Raw genomic sequence first — 17396 nt, forward strand, 5'->3', positions numbered from 1 at the left:
TTTTTATATGTGTGTGCGTGTGTGTGTGTGAGTACCACGCGCTCTCTCTGCCGCTCTCTTTGCCTTGTTACACTAGCACACATAAAGCTTACATGCACTTAAGAGTGCCTGTGTGTGTATGCGTGCGTGTGCGTGTGCGTGTGCTGAGGGTATTTATGGAGCTGATAAGACAGCCGACAACAACAATCAGCGCACTTCACTGCGTGCTCTATCTATCTATCTCCCTCCCTCTCACTCACACCCAAGTAGCATTTGTTGTTTTGATTTTGATTTCGTTTTCTGCTGCGGCAACAGGTGAACTTCAAGCGGTTGAAATGCGAAATAGAAAGTTAATAAAAAAAATAATTTTTATATTTAACACTTGTTTATATTCAAGCTTTTTTTTTTATACATTTTTATAATATCGCGTTTTTGACAACGTAAAACTTTGGCCCATCCGCTTTATCAGCTCTAGCTCTGCCTCTGATAAGATTGAGCGCTCATTTAGCTTTTTTTGTATTAGGCTGGCTTCCACCGCCAGCCCCAGCCCCAGCCCGCCTAGAGGTGCCTCTGCCTGCGACACCCACCCGAAGGGAATTTCAAAATATGGTGCAAAGATTTGAAATTCACACAATTTTAAATTTTTTATGTGGGTCCTAGGGAAGTAACCCTCGACGAGCCCTATTAAATATTTAGATGAGGGCAGCAGAAGCTAGAAGGAGCTTTACCTGGTGCAGGGAGAACTTGAAGCATTTTAAGTCAATATTGATTCGAAGTTTGAATTGTAAGGTTGCGTGTAATCAATCAATCAATATATTTTCAATCAATCAGTTTATCAATTGGCCCGGCACTTGAGAATTCTCATCTAACTATGTCTATTAGCCAAGTTTCAGAACTCGAACTCTTGGGGTTTGGACAGTGCGTTACTCTTCAATCAAGCCGTTGACCTTTCAATCAATCAATCAAATGTGTTCAACGGCTTTTTAACATACTAGCTTTCATAGTTAAGATTTTGATTTGCTCTTTCATCAATCAATTAATCAAGCAATCAATTGATTCTTACAACTAATTCATATTTCAATAATTTCGTTGTTAACAGATGAGCCAACAGCAGCAAACACATCGCAGGCGAGCAAATTCGATGAGACTATGGAAAGTGCAGCAACAACAACGGCAACAGCAACAAACACAGCGAAGCAACATTACAAAACAGCAAACAAACAATACAAAACTAACAACAACAACAACAGCATTAATAATAGCAACAACAACAAAGTGAGCAACACGCGACGTGCAACAGCAGCAGCAGCAGCAGCAGCGGCCGCCGCAGCACAGGCAACAACGACAACAACAACAGCAGCAACGGCAACAACTAAGAAGCAAACATATCGCAGCAGCAATACAACTGCTGCAACAACAGCAACAACAACAACACTGAAAACAAACAACAACAACAACAAAGTCAAGGCAACAACAGCAACAAGTGAAGCAAACGAAGCAACTGAAGCAACTGAAGCAACCGAAGCAACAGCAATTGACAACAACAAAAGCAAACGAGATAATTTAAGCGAATTGCCAGCTAAAATTGCTGACAGCAACAGCAGCAGCAGCAGCAACACAAGTAACAACAACAACAACAACAACAGTGATAATAGTATTAGTGAAAATAATTATGAGTTTAAGGCTAGAGATAAAGCGAACGTAAGTGATAGCAAAATGACGCTACAGCACAGCAGCAACACCACCACCACCACAAACAGCAACAACAACAACAACAATAACATTAGTATCAGCAGTGGCAGTGGCAGCAGCACAAACAACAATGATGCTGCTGCAGCAACAGCAACAGCAATTGCTGACTGGAAGAGCAGCTCGAACAATTTGCGCTATTTGCACAAGAAGTTCAAACGTTTGGCCAGCACCACAGAAACGGAAGCTCCAGACGAACCAACACTGCGCACCACGTCGCTGTCGTCGAACAGCTCAGTGTCGCCGCCAACGCAATTGCCGCTGGTCAATGGGCATGAGCACAGCAACAGCAACAGCATCAGCAACAGCAACAGCAACAGTCATGAGACCGAGAGCTATAGCAAAAATGCGGCTGTTGCTGTTGCTGGCGTGCCACGCACGCGTACGCCTTTGAGCAACAGCAGCAACATCAACATTAGCAGCAGCAGCAGCAGCAACTATGCCAGCAATGCAACATTGTCGCCAGCCACATTTGCACAGCATCAGCAGCAGACGCAGCCAACGACAACAGCAGCAGCAACAGTCACACCAGCAGCAACAGCCAAGCCAGCAGCAACATTTGCAGCTGCCGCATCCGCTGCCATGCCAGCAACAACTGCAACCTCTGCCATGCCAGCAGCAACATCGGTCGCATCTGCCACAGCAGCAACAGTCACGCCAGCAACTGGCCTCAGCCGCTACGTCTGCCCGTATTGCAATCTGATTTGTGCCAAGCCCTCGGTCCTGCAGAAGCACATCCGCGCCCACACGAACGAGCGGCCGTACCCCTGCGAGACATGCGGCATTGCCTTCAAGACGAAAAGCAACTTCTACAAGCATTGCCGCTCCCGCTCGCACACGGCGCGCATGCGCGGCCTGGACGTGCCGGCCCACGAGGCGGATGGACTGTCCGACCAGGATGGCGACGGAGATCTCAGCAACAGCAGCTCGGAGCTGTTGAGTGTGGAAATTGTAAGCATCCGTTGATAAGTTGACAGTATGTTAAGATAAGCAGAAATGTTAGAAATGTTAACAGCATGTTAAGAGAAGTGTCGGCACTGGACAAAAGTTAACATTAATATCTGTAAGAAAATTGAGCTGGTTGATCAATCAATCGATTGAAGCTGATCACAGAGCACAGCGAGACAACTAAATTTGACAGAGTAGCTAACTTACTGAAAACTAGATGAAATATAGAACTGTATAGTGAATTGCAAGATTTTTGTAGAATATTTTCTAAAACTCCACCAATTCGTCGCACATTCACCGAGCAACCTCTTCTCTTTGCAGCTAAGTAGCGCCGATTCGCCATATGATGAGCAGTCGATGGCCTCGCCGACGCCCTCGCCCTCTACGCTGTCGGCGGCGAAGAGCGCGTACCTGCAACAGCCCCCACTGCCGCAGCACATGCAACAGTTGCCGCTGGGCTCGCCTGCTGCTGGCACATTGCCGCCGGCAACAGTCGAGAATTTGCACTCGGCGACCGCGCAGCATCGACAGTCGATTGACTACAAGCCATACAAGCCAAAATTTCACAATGCAGCGCTCTATGCGCCAGGCAGCAGCAAGGAGCAACAGCAGCAGCAGCAGCAGCAGCAGCAACAGCAGCAACAGCAACAGCAGCAACACCAGCAGCAGCAGCAGCAGCCGTTGCTGCTACAGCAACAGCAACAGAAGTTGCCGCAGCCTCTGCTCGTGCATCCCACGCTCTCGCCCAGCACGCAGCTGAAGCTGAATCTGCACATCAACTCGCATCAGCAGCAGCTGCAGCTGCAACAACATCAGCAGCTCCAGCAGCAGCAGCAACAGTTGCTGCTGGCAGCAGCTGCTGCTGCGGGCAATGCTGTCGCCCTGCCGCCACCTCCACTGCCCACTTACTACTTGGGGCAGGCGCCATATTACAACCCCACGGCGGCAATGCATCAGCATGCGTTGGCGCTGCAGTATCAGCAACATTATCAGTTGCAGCAGCATCAGCAACAACATCTGCAGCAGCAGCAACAGCAACACTCGCCACTGCTCAAGGCGCCAGCACAGCCGCAACAGCAACAGTTGCTGCCACAGCAACAACAGCAGCAGCAACCGCAGCCGCAGCAACAGTTGCTGCCTCAGCCCCAGCAGCAGCAGCAGGTAAAGACTTTGCATGCTCCTTCTCTCTCTTGAGCTGTGACTAATTGTCTACTCTCTCTCTCCCTCCTAGCAGCTGCCTCGCACTAATAGTCAACAGGCAACAGCAGCAGCAGCACCTGCCACGCCCACACCTGTAGGCAATTTGAGCAGCTTTGCCAGTGGCATGCAAGTGGTGCGTATATTAGAGTCTACAACCAAATTCTGCAACTTACTAAACCACCCTCTCTCCCCATCTCTCTCTCTCTCTTAGAATGTGGAAAAGGTGCAGGAACACATTTCGAAATTGATCTCACAGAACGAAGCCATTGTGGAGAATAAGGAAATATTGCTGCAGAAGAAATATCCCAAGCAATTGAATCGTTCGCGCAGCTTCAACAACGCCAACAACAACAATAGTAGCAGCAACAACAGCAACAGCAGCAGCAACAACAACAACAGCAGCCAGCAGTTGGGCGATGCAAAAGTAAATCTAGCACAGAGCATAGTACAAAAGCAGCAGCAACAGCAACAGCAGGTGCAATTGCAGCAGCAACAACTACAACAACAACAACAACAACACATTCAACAATATCGAGTCATTGAGCCAGTGAATGGATTGCTCAAACGCAGCAGCAGCAGCAGCACTGGCAACAGCAACAATGCTTATGCTAACCTAAAAGCCACGCCTCCTCCTGCTGCCTTGAATGTCAAATTGCCGCCGCCGCCGCCAGCCACAATGTTGCAATTGCTGCATTATCGCCAGGATCCAGCAATGCCTTTAAACAAACTCGAGCAGCAGCAACAGCAGCAGCAGCAACAGGCGACGCCCGCGCAGCAGCCCTTAAATCTGTCCGCCAAACCAAAGCCAGCAAAGGCAGCGACAACAGCAGCAGCACCTGCACCAGCAACAGCAGCAGCACCAGCAGCAACAACAGCAGCCGCACCAGCAACTGCAGCAGCAGCAGCTACAACAACAACGCCAACAATTGCTGCCAAGCCAGCAGCTGTTGCCACAGCCGCTGCAAACAATTCCATTATCAAGAATCTGTTGCTCAACGCGCGTGGGTTGGCCGTGCCCATTGGCGAGGGCGACGACGCCGTCTACTCCTGCCCGATCTGCGCCAACGAGTTCCGCAGCGCCGACGAGCTGAAGCAGCACAACAGCACCTACTGCCAGGACGCCAGCAGCAGTGCGCCCATCAGCCCCGCCTCCTCGCCCAGCAGCAAGTACTTTCGCTCCAACTCCATCTCCTTCAGCCTGCCGGAGCTCAAGTCGCACATGGCCAACTCGAAGAACCCGCTGTCCTTGGCCAAGCTGGCCTGGTCCCAGCTCAAGACGAAGCCGAGCAGCCTGGTGCTGAATCGGCTGAGCGCGGCGCAGTCGCCGGCGCGGACCAGCACGACGGCGACAACGGTTGCTGGCAGCAGCGGTGGCAGCAGCAACTATCTGGCAGCCACTGTGGCAGGCAGCAGTGCTAGCAGCAGCACTCCAACAGCAACAATTGCTAGCAGCAACAGCAACAACAGCCTGTACAGCAACAACATCAGCAATCTAACAGCAACGATGGCGGGCAACAGCAACAGCCACAATCTGCCAGCAACTGTTGCCGTTAGCATCGACGCCAACAACGTTGCCCTGCGCTTCGTGGACGCCCCCTTGCCCTCGCCTGGCCCGCTCCTGGGCAAGACCCCGCTCGTCGACTACGCCGCGCCCCGCAAGGCCGCCGACGCCCAAGTCGTGATCACCAAAATGCACGAGGATCGCCTCGAGAACATCATCAGCGAGAGCTCGGCGAAGCGGCCGAAGCTGAGCAACGACAGCGCCTTTGCGCTGCCCCCGGCAACAGCAACAGCAGCAGCAGCAGCAACAGCAACGGGCGTGCAGCAGCAACAGTTGATGTTCGGCAACAGCCAGGAGTTGCCTGGATTCAACACGGGCAAGGAGGAGCGTTTGAGACGCTTCACCTCGTCGGGCGGCTCGATGATCCCCATCTCGGAGTGCCCCGAGCTGGACAAGAGCCCCAAGATGATCCGGACTCCGTTGCTGTCAGGCGGCAGCTTTCAGGAAATGTCGCCCCGACTGAGTGACCCCAAGCCGAAGCCCGCATTTCTGCTCAATGCCAGCAACAACAACAACAACATCATCAGCAACAGCAACAGCAACAATAGCTCGCAGCATTTCCAGTTCCCGCCCATCAACTCGATAACCGCCTTCAATCCGCTCACGCTGCCCGCCATGAGCGAGTCGAGCGGCAAAGCGATTCCCTACGTGCCGGGCATTCCGGGCCCGAGCAGCCTCACATTGCTGCCAGTACCGCCGCCGCCGCAACAGCTGTTGCTGCAGCGTCCGCCCGCCGTCGATGCGCCGCCCTTCAAGAAGTCGCTGTCGCCCTTCGGGGGCGTGCAGAATCTGCCCAGCGAGTTCAGCCGACAGCCGCCGACGCCCGCCCAGCGCAATGCGCTGCAGTGGCAGAGCAACAGCAGCAACAGCGGCAGCAAGCTGGCAGCAACTGTTGCTGCTGCTGGCGACGGCCCGGGCATGCAAAAGTTCAATTTCCTGCGCATGGCTGACAATGTGAAGGAGCAGCAGCCGCAGCAGGAGGTGCGGCACTTTATATTCGATCCGCTGCATGTGGAAACGCCAGAAAACGAAGCGACAACAGCAACAGCAGCAGCGACAGCAGCAACATCAAGTGCTGCGGCAACAACATCAGCTGGAGCTGCATCAACTGTTGCCAGTAAGACGAAATTCCTGCGTCCCACGAGTCTCCCGCTCAAGCCGGGCACGTTCACGCCCAAGCGCCATCACGGGATCACCCCGACTGCGAATACCCTGCCGCTGATCTCGCCCGAGACGCCGCGCCCGTCCAAGTCGTGCGTGCAGCTCTACCTGAACGGCCACGCCTACACCTACCTGGGCCTCAAGTGCAGCACCAAGATGTTCTACTGCACAGTGAACTGCCCGCAGCCCTCGTACGTGGCCGGCATGCACAAGCTGTCGATGTACAGCGTCTGGCAGGTGTGCGAGGAGAACCAGCCGCACCCGCTCGGCCTCAAGCCGAAGCAGGTGATGTCGCTCTACGACTCCAGGCAGAAGATGTTCGGCGCGGGCTTCACGGTGGTCCAGGCGGGCGCCAATGCGCACAGCTACGCGCTCGTCGGCTCCCAGCAGACGATCAGCAGCTGCTCCACCGTGAACAACGCCCAGAGCAAGTTCTACCAGCACCAGGCGAAGCAGGCGCCAGCCATCGGGGCGCTCAGCGAGGCGAATGTGGCGGCCAAGGCGAGCGAGGAGGCAGCCAAGAAGCTGGAGTCCGGCCAGCTGCTGGTGGGCGGCTATGAGTCGAACGAGGACTACACCTACATACGCGGACGTGGACGTGGCCGCTACGTCTGCTCCGAGTGCGGCATTCGCTGCAAGAAGCCCTCCATGCTGAAGAAGCACATTCGCACGCACACGGACGTGCGTCCGTTCACCTGCAGCCACTGCAGCTTCAGGTGAGTCTATCTCTCTCTCTGCCTCTCAAGGAATAGTTTAACTCTCTCTCTCTCTCTCACTCTTACAGCTTCAAGACCAAGGGCAACCTGACCAAGCACATGCAATCGAAGACGCACTTCAAGAAATGCATTGAGCTGGGCATCAATCCAGGCCCAATGCCAGCGGATGGCGAATTCCTGGACGTGGACGTGGAGTTCGATCAGCAATCCTCGACCTCGGCTGGCGGACGCACTTCCTCCATGGCCGGCGACTCTGCAGATTCGGATGATTATAGCGACAACGAATCGGAGAGCAGCGGTAGGTGGCACTCACACATCAGGGCTGATGGCTGGAGATCTGTGCAAATCTAGGGATTATGATTTATATATAGACTATATATAGGGACTGGTTGCTCTAGATACATCTAAATGAACTGCTCAAGAGAATGCTTGGAGTGTCTTCCATACTCCAGATTTTGTCTAGCTATAATCCGTTATCTGTATATATATTCTATTCCGGGTATTTCCTAGTCGAGCATTTGCATCTATAGCGCATTTCTTTCTTCTATAGACAAGATCTATTGGTTATTTTACGCCATATGCCATCATCCATCTATATTTCTATCTATATATATATATTTATCTGTATATCCTAATACTAAAACTGACTCTTGCCACCTCTACAGACACAGACGAATCCAAGTCCCGCCTGAAGGAGCATGAGGCTGCGCGCGGCCTGCTCTCGCTGTCGATGACGCCGCCCATACCGCAGAGTGTCTCGCCCTATCCCGCGCAGCTGGAGACTAGCATGTCCGCAGCGAGTCCAGCGAACAGCATTGGCTCGGCGGGCGGTGCTTCCACGCAGCCCAAGCGGCAGGTGTGCTCCTTCACGTCGCCCAAGCCGCCGTTTGACTACCAGAAGCAGGAGCAATACTACTCCAATCCCGAGGAGTCGAAGCCCAAGCGCCAAGTGCCGACGGATGAGAGCAGTGCGCCAATGGACTTGACTAAGCCGAGGCCAATCACCTCGGCAGCAGCAGGAGCAGCAGCAACGGCAGCAACATCATCAGCGGCAGCTGCAGCGGCAACAGTTGCTGCCATGGAACTGCCCAAGTCGCAGGCACAGCAGATGCGCGATGTCATCTTCGGTGCGGGCAACAACGAGTGTGGCTTCATGAAGACTTTGATCTCGGTGTCGGACAAGGTGCGAATCTCGGCCGAGATGGAGGAGCAGGCGAAGCGCGAGAACGGGGGCGAGGATGTGCTGCTGCACACGTACATCAAGGAGCAGGCGCTGCACAACGCCAAGCGCAAGCAGAGCTTGTACAACAGCAGCAGCTACCTGACGACAACCACCACCAGCAGCAGCATCAGCAACAGCAGCAGCACCACTACCAGCAGCAGCAGCATGCCCATTGTGAGCAGCAGTCAGCAGAGGGTTGGCTTGATATATCACGAGCTGCCCAGCATCGAGGTGCACGAGCCGGAGTCAACGGAGCTGGGAGAGCTAGAGAAGGAGCAGGAGCAAATGGAGCAGCAGCAGCAGCAACAGTTGAAAGCAATTGCTGTGAGCAGCCAGGATAAGCAATCCGAAGAGCGACAGCAGCAGGCAACAGCAACTGTCCCAGCTGCTGCTCCTGCTCCTGCTCCTGCTGCAGCCACGCACAATGCCAACTTGCCAGCTGCAGTGCAGCAGCCAGACGCCATCGACTTCAAGGGCGTGCTGAGCAACAGCAACAACACGAAGCCCATTGTGACAACAGCAACGGCAACTGTTGCCGCCGCCTCAGCAACAGCTACAGCTATAGTCAAGGTGTTGGCCACAGAGGAGGGCTACAACAAGCCGAGCAGCGAGCCGGCAACAGCAACAGCTGCTGCCACAGCAACAACTGCAGCCACCCCGACAACAACAACAGCCAGCGGCAGCAGCAGCTACGCCGGGCGAGTGGTGCCAGCGCCGCCGCCGCCCATTGCCAGCGATGCGCGCCCCACGTGCCTGCTGTGCAGCAAGACGTTCCAGCGGCAGCATCAGCTGACGCTGCACATGAACATCCACTACATGGAGCGCAAGTTCAAGTGCGAGCCGTGCAGCATCTCGTTCCGCACGCAGGGCCATCTGCAGAAGCATGAGCGCTCCGAGGCGCACCGCAACAAGGTGATGATGACGTCCACCTTCGGCGTGCCGACCACGTCGAATCCGCGCCCGTTCGAGTGCACGGACTGCAAGATTGCCTTTCGCATACACGGCCACCTGGCCAAGCACCTGCGCTCGAAGACGCACGTCCAGAAGCTGGAGTGCCTGCAGAAGCTGCCCTTCGGCACGTATGCGGAGATCGAGCGGGCGGGCATCAGCCTGACGGAGATCGATACGAGCGACTGCGAGAACTCGCTGATCTCGCTCAAGCTGCTGGCCCAGAAGCTGCTCGAGAAGGACCCCAACAAGCTCAGTGGCTACACGACGCCGTCGGGCATGCTGCAGCTGGTGGGCGGCGGCGGCAGCGGCAGCGGCAGCGAGATGCCAGCTGCCAACCAGGACAGCGCCTCGGAGGACGGCTTCAGCGCGGCGAACAGCGCCGCGGCCTCGGCCATCGCCTCGCTGGACAACGACAGCGCCGGCAACACGCCGCAGCGCGCCAGCTCCATGTCCGAGGACGAGACGAACGGCCTGACCAACGGGCTGAGCCTGAAGCGCCGCCTGCCCGCCAGCAGCTTCAGCAGCAGCAACGGCGACGAGAGCGACAATCCGCTGGAGACGAGCGAGAAGCGCGCGAGGAGCAACACGAATGAGTTGACTCTGCCCATTGCCGGCAGCAACTGACAATATATGTACATGCTGCAGCATACCTGAGTGTGGCCCTACGCCTGGCCGGCGCCACCGGGGCCCAAGCCCCATTTGATGCCAAACGCCGCTCTCACTCTCACTCCCGCTCCCATTCCCAATTCCAATCCCAATCAGATACCAATTCAAGTCCTATCAGCGAGCCACAGTGGCTGCGGCAATGACCAAAACATCAACGAGCGCATATCAAATGTCTAAGCATATCGCATTTGGGCACACAACAAAAACTCTAAACAAACACACACACACACACACATGGAGGACACTCACATGAAAAACTTTCAAGCTGAAAAGCTGCTTAAAATGTTGTCTTGATAAAAAAAACCAAAAACTTATAAAAAAAAAAAAAAAATTGGAAATGTGTTGAAAACTTTTTAAGTAAAAACCTCAATGAAGCATCTGGAAAGCTTCTAGGGGCTGTCAATGCTTAATTGATACAGCTTTAGCTGCCAACATTAGCTAAACAGTTTTAAAACTTTCAAAAAATATTTGAATGTTTTCAGTTTTTTAAATTGATGAACATTTTATTGTATTCGGTTTTAATCTAAATCTTGTTTACATTTTAGTTTTAGTTTAACTAGAAAAAGCTTTCAACAGCTTGATGCTTGCAGTTCAAGCTTTCATACGCTTAAGCTTTAGAGTGTAAAAATGTTCCGTTTTACTTTTTTACCACCGAAATCTCAATACAGTTTGAAATTGTGAAAGCTTTCGGCTTTAATAGAAGTAAGGTTAAAGCAGCTTGAAGCTTTTTAATATATCTAACCATTTCTAGATGACATTTTGAGTCCTTATTCAAAGTTGAAGCAGTGTGTGTGTTTTTCGATGTGTGTGTGTGTGAGTTAACATATAGAAAAGTCAAGCATATGTACGATATACTATATACTATATACCATATATATATATATATTATGTCTAAGGGCAACTGAAGCTTGCAACTTAAGTATTTAGTTTAGTTCATGGTCAACTCTCAGCTGCGACAAAAAGTTGTTTCAACTCTTACTTTACAAACATATATATATATATAAACATATATATAGATTAGTATATACACACATATATGTACAGTTAGTCCTAGTTAATATCAATATATATATACACAATACATTAAAATATGTATAATTTATAATTTCTTTTTCGAAATGCTATAAAAAAGTTACAAAACTCCTGAAGTGCTGTGAGTCGTATCTATAAAATAAAAAAAATAATATAAATTCTTGTGTAAATATGTTTAAAGCTATGTATATTATTTAGTTTACTCTAAGGCTTAGCCCAACCACCCACCATCCTACATACATATAAAACAAAAAAAAACAAAAAACAAAAAAAACACCCAACTATCCAAACTAAAACCAAGTTCTTCCTAATTTTGAAGTGAACAAAAAAATATTTTTAAAATTTAAAAGAAAAAAATCCATTATATTTTGTTTAGTTGACAAATGATATGATTTGTTTTCAAATTAAAAAACAAAATTTTATTACTTGAAATAAAAGCAAAAATTTATTTCAAAAACAACTTAAAAAAAAAAAAAAAATTATTATTGGAATTGAAATAAACAAGTTTTTTATTTGAAATAAAAAAAGTGTTACTTTTAAATTTAAAGAAAAAGCAACGAGACCACGAGACTCTTTTTTCAATTGTTTGTTTTTTATTATTAACGTGAATTATGTTAAAAGCGAAAACAAAAACTAAAGTTTCAAAAATGATTAACTCTAGTTGAAAATTATGTTGTCATATATATATTAAGTTTTGTAGGTTAGTTAATTACACGCAGATAAAGTCTATAGAAACTTAGAAATAATGCAAATTATTGTACAAAAAACAAAAAAAAAAAAAAACAAACAAAAATCAATATATATATATTTAAATGTATATGTATGTTAAACAAACAAACAACAAAAATGAAGTGATTTATTACATTATTGTAAAATATATCAAAAAACAAGAACACAAAAAAAAAAAAACAGCATGAAAACTTTACAAACAAAAGAAGAAAATGACACAAAAAAATAAAAAATTCAATGTGAAAAATTTTAATTTCTATTGTTTATTTTTTTGAGTGGGAATAGCCAGAATGTAGAAGTCCTAATTTTAAAGGGAACTATAATGCTCAATCATATTCAGATGTATATCTGTAGCTATGTTTGTATGTGTGTCTCCTAATCAATCTCACAGTCTGGCACTCCGTCTGTCTCTGTCTCTCTGCCTAAGACAAGCAAGGGACGAATAAGAACTACAGATCATTTAAGTTCTCTCTATATATGCAGCAGCATTGATTTGGTATACCTATTTGAGTAATACGTAGCTAGAATGTTCGTAGAGAGCGGAGAGAGTGCTCCCATTGGTCGGTTACAGTTCGACTGCAACGAGCCCTACCTGGCGTCGGGCTCAATATTTGAGCGCGCCTTGGGCTTTGAGTGAAAGTCGCCCTATATAAAGGGCTCCAGCTTTAGCATTTCTTCAGTCGTCCAGGCCTGGTGGGGGCAGACAGTTGTGCAGCGCAGTAAAGTGAAGGGAAGTGAATCGTGAATGATCAGCTAAGTGCAGCTAGCATTAAAGACTTGGAAGAAAATACTTAGAGGGAATTCTTAGAGGAAACAGACGAATTACTTTGAGAAAAGACTTAGAAGAATGTACAGCAAAAATTTAAGAGAACATAAAAACAGTAGCAGTAAATTAAATTAAGTGATATTAATAATATATTTATGCATATTTTATTAGGCATCTTGACAGGTTGAAAGGCAGAAGGAAGGAAAGAAAGAATATGTTGAACAACTCCAATTACTCGAGCAGTGACCGCAACATTAGCCAAGTGAGTATTAAAAACGTTTTTGAAAGTACATATATTCCTGAAATATAGGCGAATTGAGGAGATTAGAGATGGAAAGAGGAGAAGGGAGAGAGAGAGCGAGGAGTTTCTTACCAGCAGAAAAGCTGAGCCCAGTATTAAGGCACGCTCCTTGGCGGTTAGCTTTTGATCGCTAAAATAGATATTTGTGGTATATTGCGATTTGCTGGCCACCCATTTGTGGTCTATAGAAGCGCGCAGATCGCCACCGGAATGAATCTAAATAAGGAATATGTACATATATATTATAAAAGTATTGGTAAATGGAAGTAAAACCCACCTTAAAGTAGCATTCCTTGGGCAAACAATAGCAGCAGAAGCCGGAATTCGCGGGTCCTTCGACACAAAAGACTGGCTGATGCGTATTGCCATCCTCAATGTAGAACTCGGGCTGCGTAAAGGTGGGCGACTGCACGACACGGCCCAGCACGTTGCCTGGCGGAATCCAAATCTCCAAGTTCTTGGGCTGGCAGCAAATGGCGCCCAGTGCGAGCGTCTTGCGGAACACCAAAGCCTCCTGATGTGTCTTGTCGAGCAAGTGCATCTGGAAGGGCCGTCCGGAGCCCCAGATCATGCGATTGTTCTGCGTGGAGCTCTCGGAGGCGGCGAAGATGGCTTCGCCCAGGGGCGAGCGAACCACATAACGATTCTCCGACGAGACAGCTGTGAGAGCTGAAGAGAATTTAAGTAGACTAGCCAAGAGATCAACGATAAACTCATCTCACTCACAATCGTTCAACTCAAAAGTCTGCTCGATGTGCACAGACGGCAAATCGGCGAGGCAATCGTAGCCAGCCAGGGGTATAAAGGTGCGACTGCCAGCAACTGTTGAAATGGGCAAAGGTATCCGAGGAGCATCTACAAAGATAGTGGAACGTAATTTTAATCAAAAAGTATAAATACAGCAATAGAGTAGATTACAAATAGAAAATATATATTGTCTAGCAAATATAACAACTTATATGATATATATAGGGATCAGTTACAATTTCCAGCGACAGAAAGGTAAGACTCACCTGTTGTTGGTCGCGGCTGGGAGGTTATGCTGATTTGTCCATCAAAAACTGCAATTACAAGAAAATGCAAAAAAACCCCTTATTTCAAATCACTGACTTAAATGGGTTAGTGAAATTCTTATAAATCGATCATTTGGTCAATTGGAGAGGGCTAAACAAAGAAAATGTTGATAAGGCGTTCATAAAACCAAAACAGAAACAGTTGCTGATAAGATACGGCCAGCTTGTACCTGCTGACACACACACTAAAACACAAATACAGGCAGACAGCAGACCTAATAATCCAATTGTAACATACAACTAGCAGAAATTATCAGTTACTAATAAGAAATATTAAACATGAATCATTAGCATTCCAATTGGATATTTGATTTTAAATGTGCTAAACCAAAACATTACCTCTTGGTTCGTTAGCCGTGCTTGTTTGAGCCACACGTATTTCGCTATCATATTGCAATGTGCGCACTGCATCATTTTGCAGCATTTTAATCCTTATTGAATTTATTTTATTGAACGATTCGCTCCGTTATTTAAACGCTGCTTTACAATAACAGATCAACGGACAAACTGTGTGACCGGGGCTATCGAGTTTTTAAATACTAAAAATTACAGTGTGTGATAGATTACATTGCTCCCGATTGCGTTGCTCATGTTTGCGTTAACAGTGCGCAAAAGGACCACACAGGTGGCCACAACAAATAGGCTCGGGCACAGCTGTAGTAAAATTTTTGGCAAAATATAAAATAAATTAGAGTCTAAGCCCAGACGGCTGTGAATACAAATTTACTTAATGAGGAGGCAACGTGAAGCAGGTGAGTTTAAGTGAGATTCAGAGCTACGAATTGAATTTGCGATTAAAACCACAGTTGTTAAATGAGCCCAAACACAAACAACTAAAGAGTTAGTCAGTGAGTAAAACTAGGGCGAAAGAAAGAGAGAGTTAGAGTCAGAGAGCGCATAACTATACTTACGGTTTAGTGTAAACTCAGCTGAACAGTGAAAGAAGAAGAACGATGGGTATTCGTGATGAGTTGTTGCACTCTCAACCGAGAGAGCCGTGGGAGAGAGGCCAAGAAAGAGAGGGTTTGTTCCCGGTTACTTACGGTTAAATGCCAGTACATTTAAACAGGCAAAGAAGAAGAAGCGACTAATTGCTATTTGTTATGGTTTATCAACGCATTAGCTTTAGTTAATAAACAATAGAGTATCGAGGGACTAGCTGTGTTAGCAACTGCTGCTATCTCGATTGTGGCCAATCGAGCAGTGCGCAGACGCTGGAGCGGCATAAACAAGTGTGCCTTCCACCTTTAGACTCCTTTTGCTCTGCTATAATGTCAGTTTACTTCTGGCTATCGCAATAGCCTGGCCGCGAGCGCGGTCTCTCGTATCCACGCCCCCTCGCCTACACAGGCCAACACACCGACACACATACAGAGATACAGCAACAAGAAGATAACACGGCAATGTGCAATAATCAATAAACGTGCTGTTCGAAAAATAAAAACTTCCAAAAAAGTAATCGTAGATTAGATCAAAATTGTTATACACTGTAATTCGTGCTACTTGAAACATCCCCTTTACATTTACGTCGTAAAAAAGAAATAACGAAACGAAAACATTTGCAAACTCTCATATATTTTCTTACCAACAAAAACGAAAACGAAGAGGGTTGCTGCTCTCTCGCTCGCACCCTCTTTGTGAGAGTGGGGTACCAAATAGAAAATAACGAAAATCCCATGAATATAAAAGCCAAGTGTATCGTTACGGCTAACTGTAAAATTTCATTTGAACGCAAACCGGAAAACGTGAGGAGAGCGCGCGTGGGTCATGTCGCTGGAGGATCCGTTTTTTGTAGTCAAGGAGTATGCATTTCACAACATCGCAATGCCAACACACATACAATCAAATTCTGATGCAACCCTGTTCCCCTACCCCTCACGTCCTCTCTGAATCTTCCTTCTCCACCCATCCCCTCTCTTTGTCCCACTGCCTTGTTTTTGTATTTGCAGCGAGGTTTTCAAAGCGCTGAACAAGACACGCGGCCTTTACCTGCGTTGGCGCGAGCTGGGCGAGAACGGAGGCGCCGAGGTTGAATGGACCACGACGGAGCTGCGTAATTCGCTGCGCAGTATTGAATGGGACCTCGAGGATCTGGAGGACACAATCAATATCCTTTTGCCAAAACAAATCAAAGAATATTCCACTCTCTTCTCTCTTGCAATTCCTTAACTCTCCCTGTTTCTCTCTTAGTACGCATTGTTGAGAAAAATCCTACGAAATTTCGCATCGATAATCGTGAACTCTCCAGTCGGCGACACTTCATAGACAACACTCGGGATGAGGTCAAGCAGATGAAGGATAAGATGAGCCTGAACCGGAACAGGGACAGAGATATAACCGCACATCAGCCACTGCTCGAGAACGAACGCAATCCCAGCCTCAATCACAATCAGAGCAACGATTATCACTCGCACAACGATCGCACCTATCTGGTCGACTGTCCCAATACGCAATCCGTGGCCAATACTATAGCTGGAACAATGTCGGCGGCAACGGCAGCGGCGGCGGCTGCCACTCGGCACAGTGGTACCAAATACTCGAAACTGGAGAATGCTCTGGATATAGATAGTCCCAGTCATTACGGCGGCAATCTGGATAGTCCGGGCCATCGATATGTCGGTGAGACGGTGTCCATACAGCAGCGCATGATCCAGGGTCAGGACGAGCAGCTGGACATGATCAGTGATTCCATTGGCACCCTTAAGACTGTTTCCCGTCAAATTGGCGTCGAATTGGATGAGCAAGCGGTCATGTTGGACGATTTTGGTAATGAGTTCGATACGACCGAATCAAAGCTCGACACAACTATGAAGAAAGTTGCCAAAGTTTTGCACATGAATAACGGTAATTATTGCGACAGCGAACCACGAGGGTTGCGACTGTCTAAAAAATATTCATTTCACTCAATGAAATAGCTGTTAGTCCAAAAACTCATCAGACTACTCTCGGGTACTTGTTCTTTAATTAATAGTTCACTACCTTCTGTCTCTCTCTCTCTCCTTGCAGATAAGCGACAGTGGGCCGCGATTCTCATACTTTCTGTGCTGTTATTGTTTGTGATAATTTTGTTTATTATTTTGTAATTTTATTTTTTAAATTCTCTCTCCGTTGATTGTAGTGTAAATTCATTAGATTTATATACAATATATAATAATATATATATATATATATATTATATATTTGCAAATTTTAAAGTAAACTCAAATATTTTCTATAGATATATTTTATTATTATTAGCCACACTACAAAACTTCTTAGCTGTATATATACACACACACGTTTAATCATTTATGAACAAACAAAAAAGAAAATAAGAATTAAAGTAACAAATCGGATGTAAGC

At 47.7% G+C, this 17396-nt stretch overlaps 3 protein-coding genes across 9 annotated transcripts in view; 2 read left to right on the plus strand and 1 right to left on the minus strand.

Annotated features, from left to right (window-relative positions):
* Window positions 1-12167, plus strand: part of shn (zinc finger protein schnurri) — a 53666-nt gene extending 41499 nt beyond the window's left edge. For 5 of the 6 annotated variants that reach the window (XM_089469407.1, XM_089469411.1, XM_089469412.1 and 2 more), the window contains 6 exons: window positions 1079-2679; window positions 2998-3837; window positions 3908-4009; window positions 4088-7314; window positions 7383-7612; window positions 7980-12167. In XM_089469407.1, the coding sequence (XP_089325533.1) occupies window positions 1079-2679; window positions 2998-3837; window positions 3908-4009; window positions 4088-7314; window positions 7383-7612; window positions 7980-10111 (8132 nt within the window). In that variant the 3' untranslated portion in view covers window positions 10112-12167. The remainder of the gene's footprint in view (window positions 1-1078; window positions 2680-2997; window positions 3838-3907; window positions 4010-4087; window positions 7315-7382; window positions 7613-7979) is intronic. The other variant, XM_089469409.1, reaches the window with a different exon arrangement.
* Window positions 12168-12806: 639 nt separating this feature from the next.
* Window positions 12807-14585, minus strand: LOC108615673 (phospholipid scramblase 2). The gene is made up of 6 exons (XM_018010337.2): window positions 14394-14585; window positions 13995-14042; window positions 13708-13836; window positions 13259-13650; window positions 13054-13197; window positions 12807-12979 (listed from the first exon to the last, which is right to left on the minus strand). Exons 1-6 carry the CDS (start codon window positions 14476-14478, stop codon window positions 12950-12952), a joined length of 828 nt encoding a protein of 275 aa, XP_017865826.1. The 5' UTR covers window positions 14479-14585; the 3' UTR covers window positions 12807-12949.
* Window positions 14586-14653: 68 nt separating this feature from the next.
* Syx6 (Syntaxin 6) lies at window positions 14654-17389 on the plus strand. Of its 2 annotated transcripts, none has more exons than XM_089470685.1 (4): window positions 14654-14806; window positions 16004-16161; window positions 16248-16898; window positions 17061-17389. In XM_089470685.1, the coding sequence occupies exons 3-4, from the start codon at window positions 16346-16348 to the stop codon at window positions 17135-17137; spliced, it is 630 nt and encodes a 209-aa protein (XP_089326811.1). In that variant the 5' UTR covers window positions 14654-14806; window positions 16004-16161; window positions 16248-16345; the 3' UTR covers window positions 17138-17389. The 2 variants fall into 2 exon arrangements, with proteins under 2 accessions (XP_089326811.1, XP_017865825.1); XM_018010336.2 differs by lacking the exon at window positions 14654-14806 and adding an exon at window positions 14917-15856.
* Window positions 17390-17396: the final 7 nt, after the last annotated feature.

Source organism: Drosophila arizonae, chromosome 5 (genome assembly GCF_054131065.1).
Source record: "Drosophila arizonae isolate 15081-1271.41 chromosome 5, UAZ_ARI_1.0, whole genome shotgun sequence".
In the NCBI taxonomy this organism is placed as follows: Eukaryota; Metazoa; Arthropoda; class Insecta; order Diptera; family Drosophilidae; genus Drosophila; species Drosophila arizonae.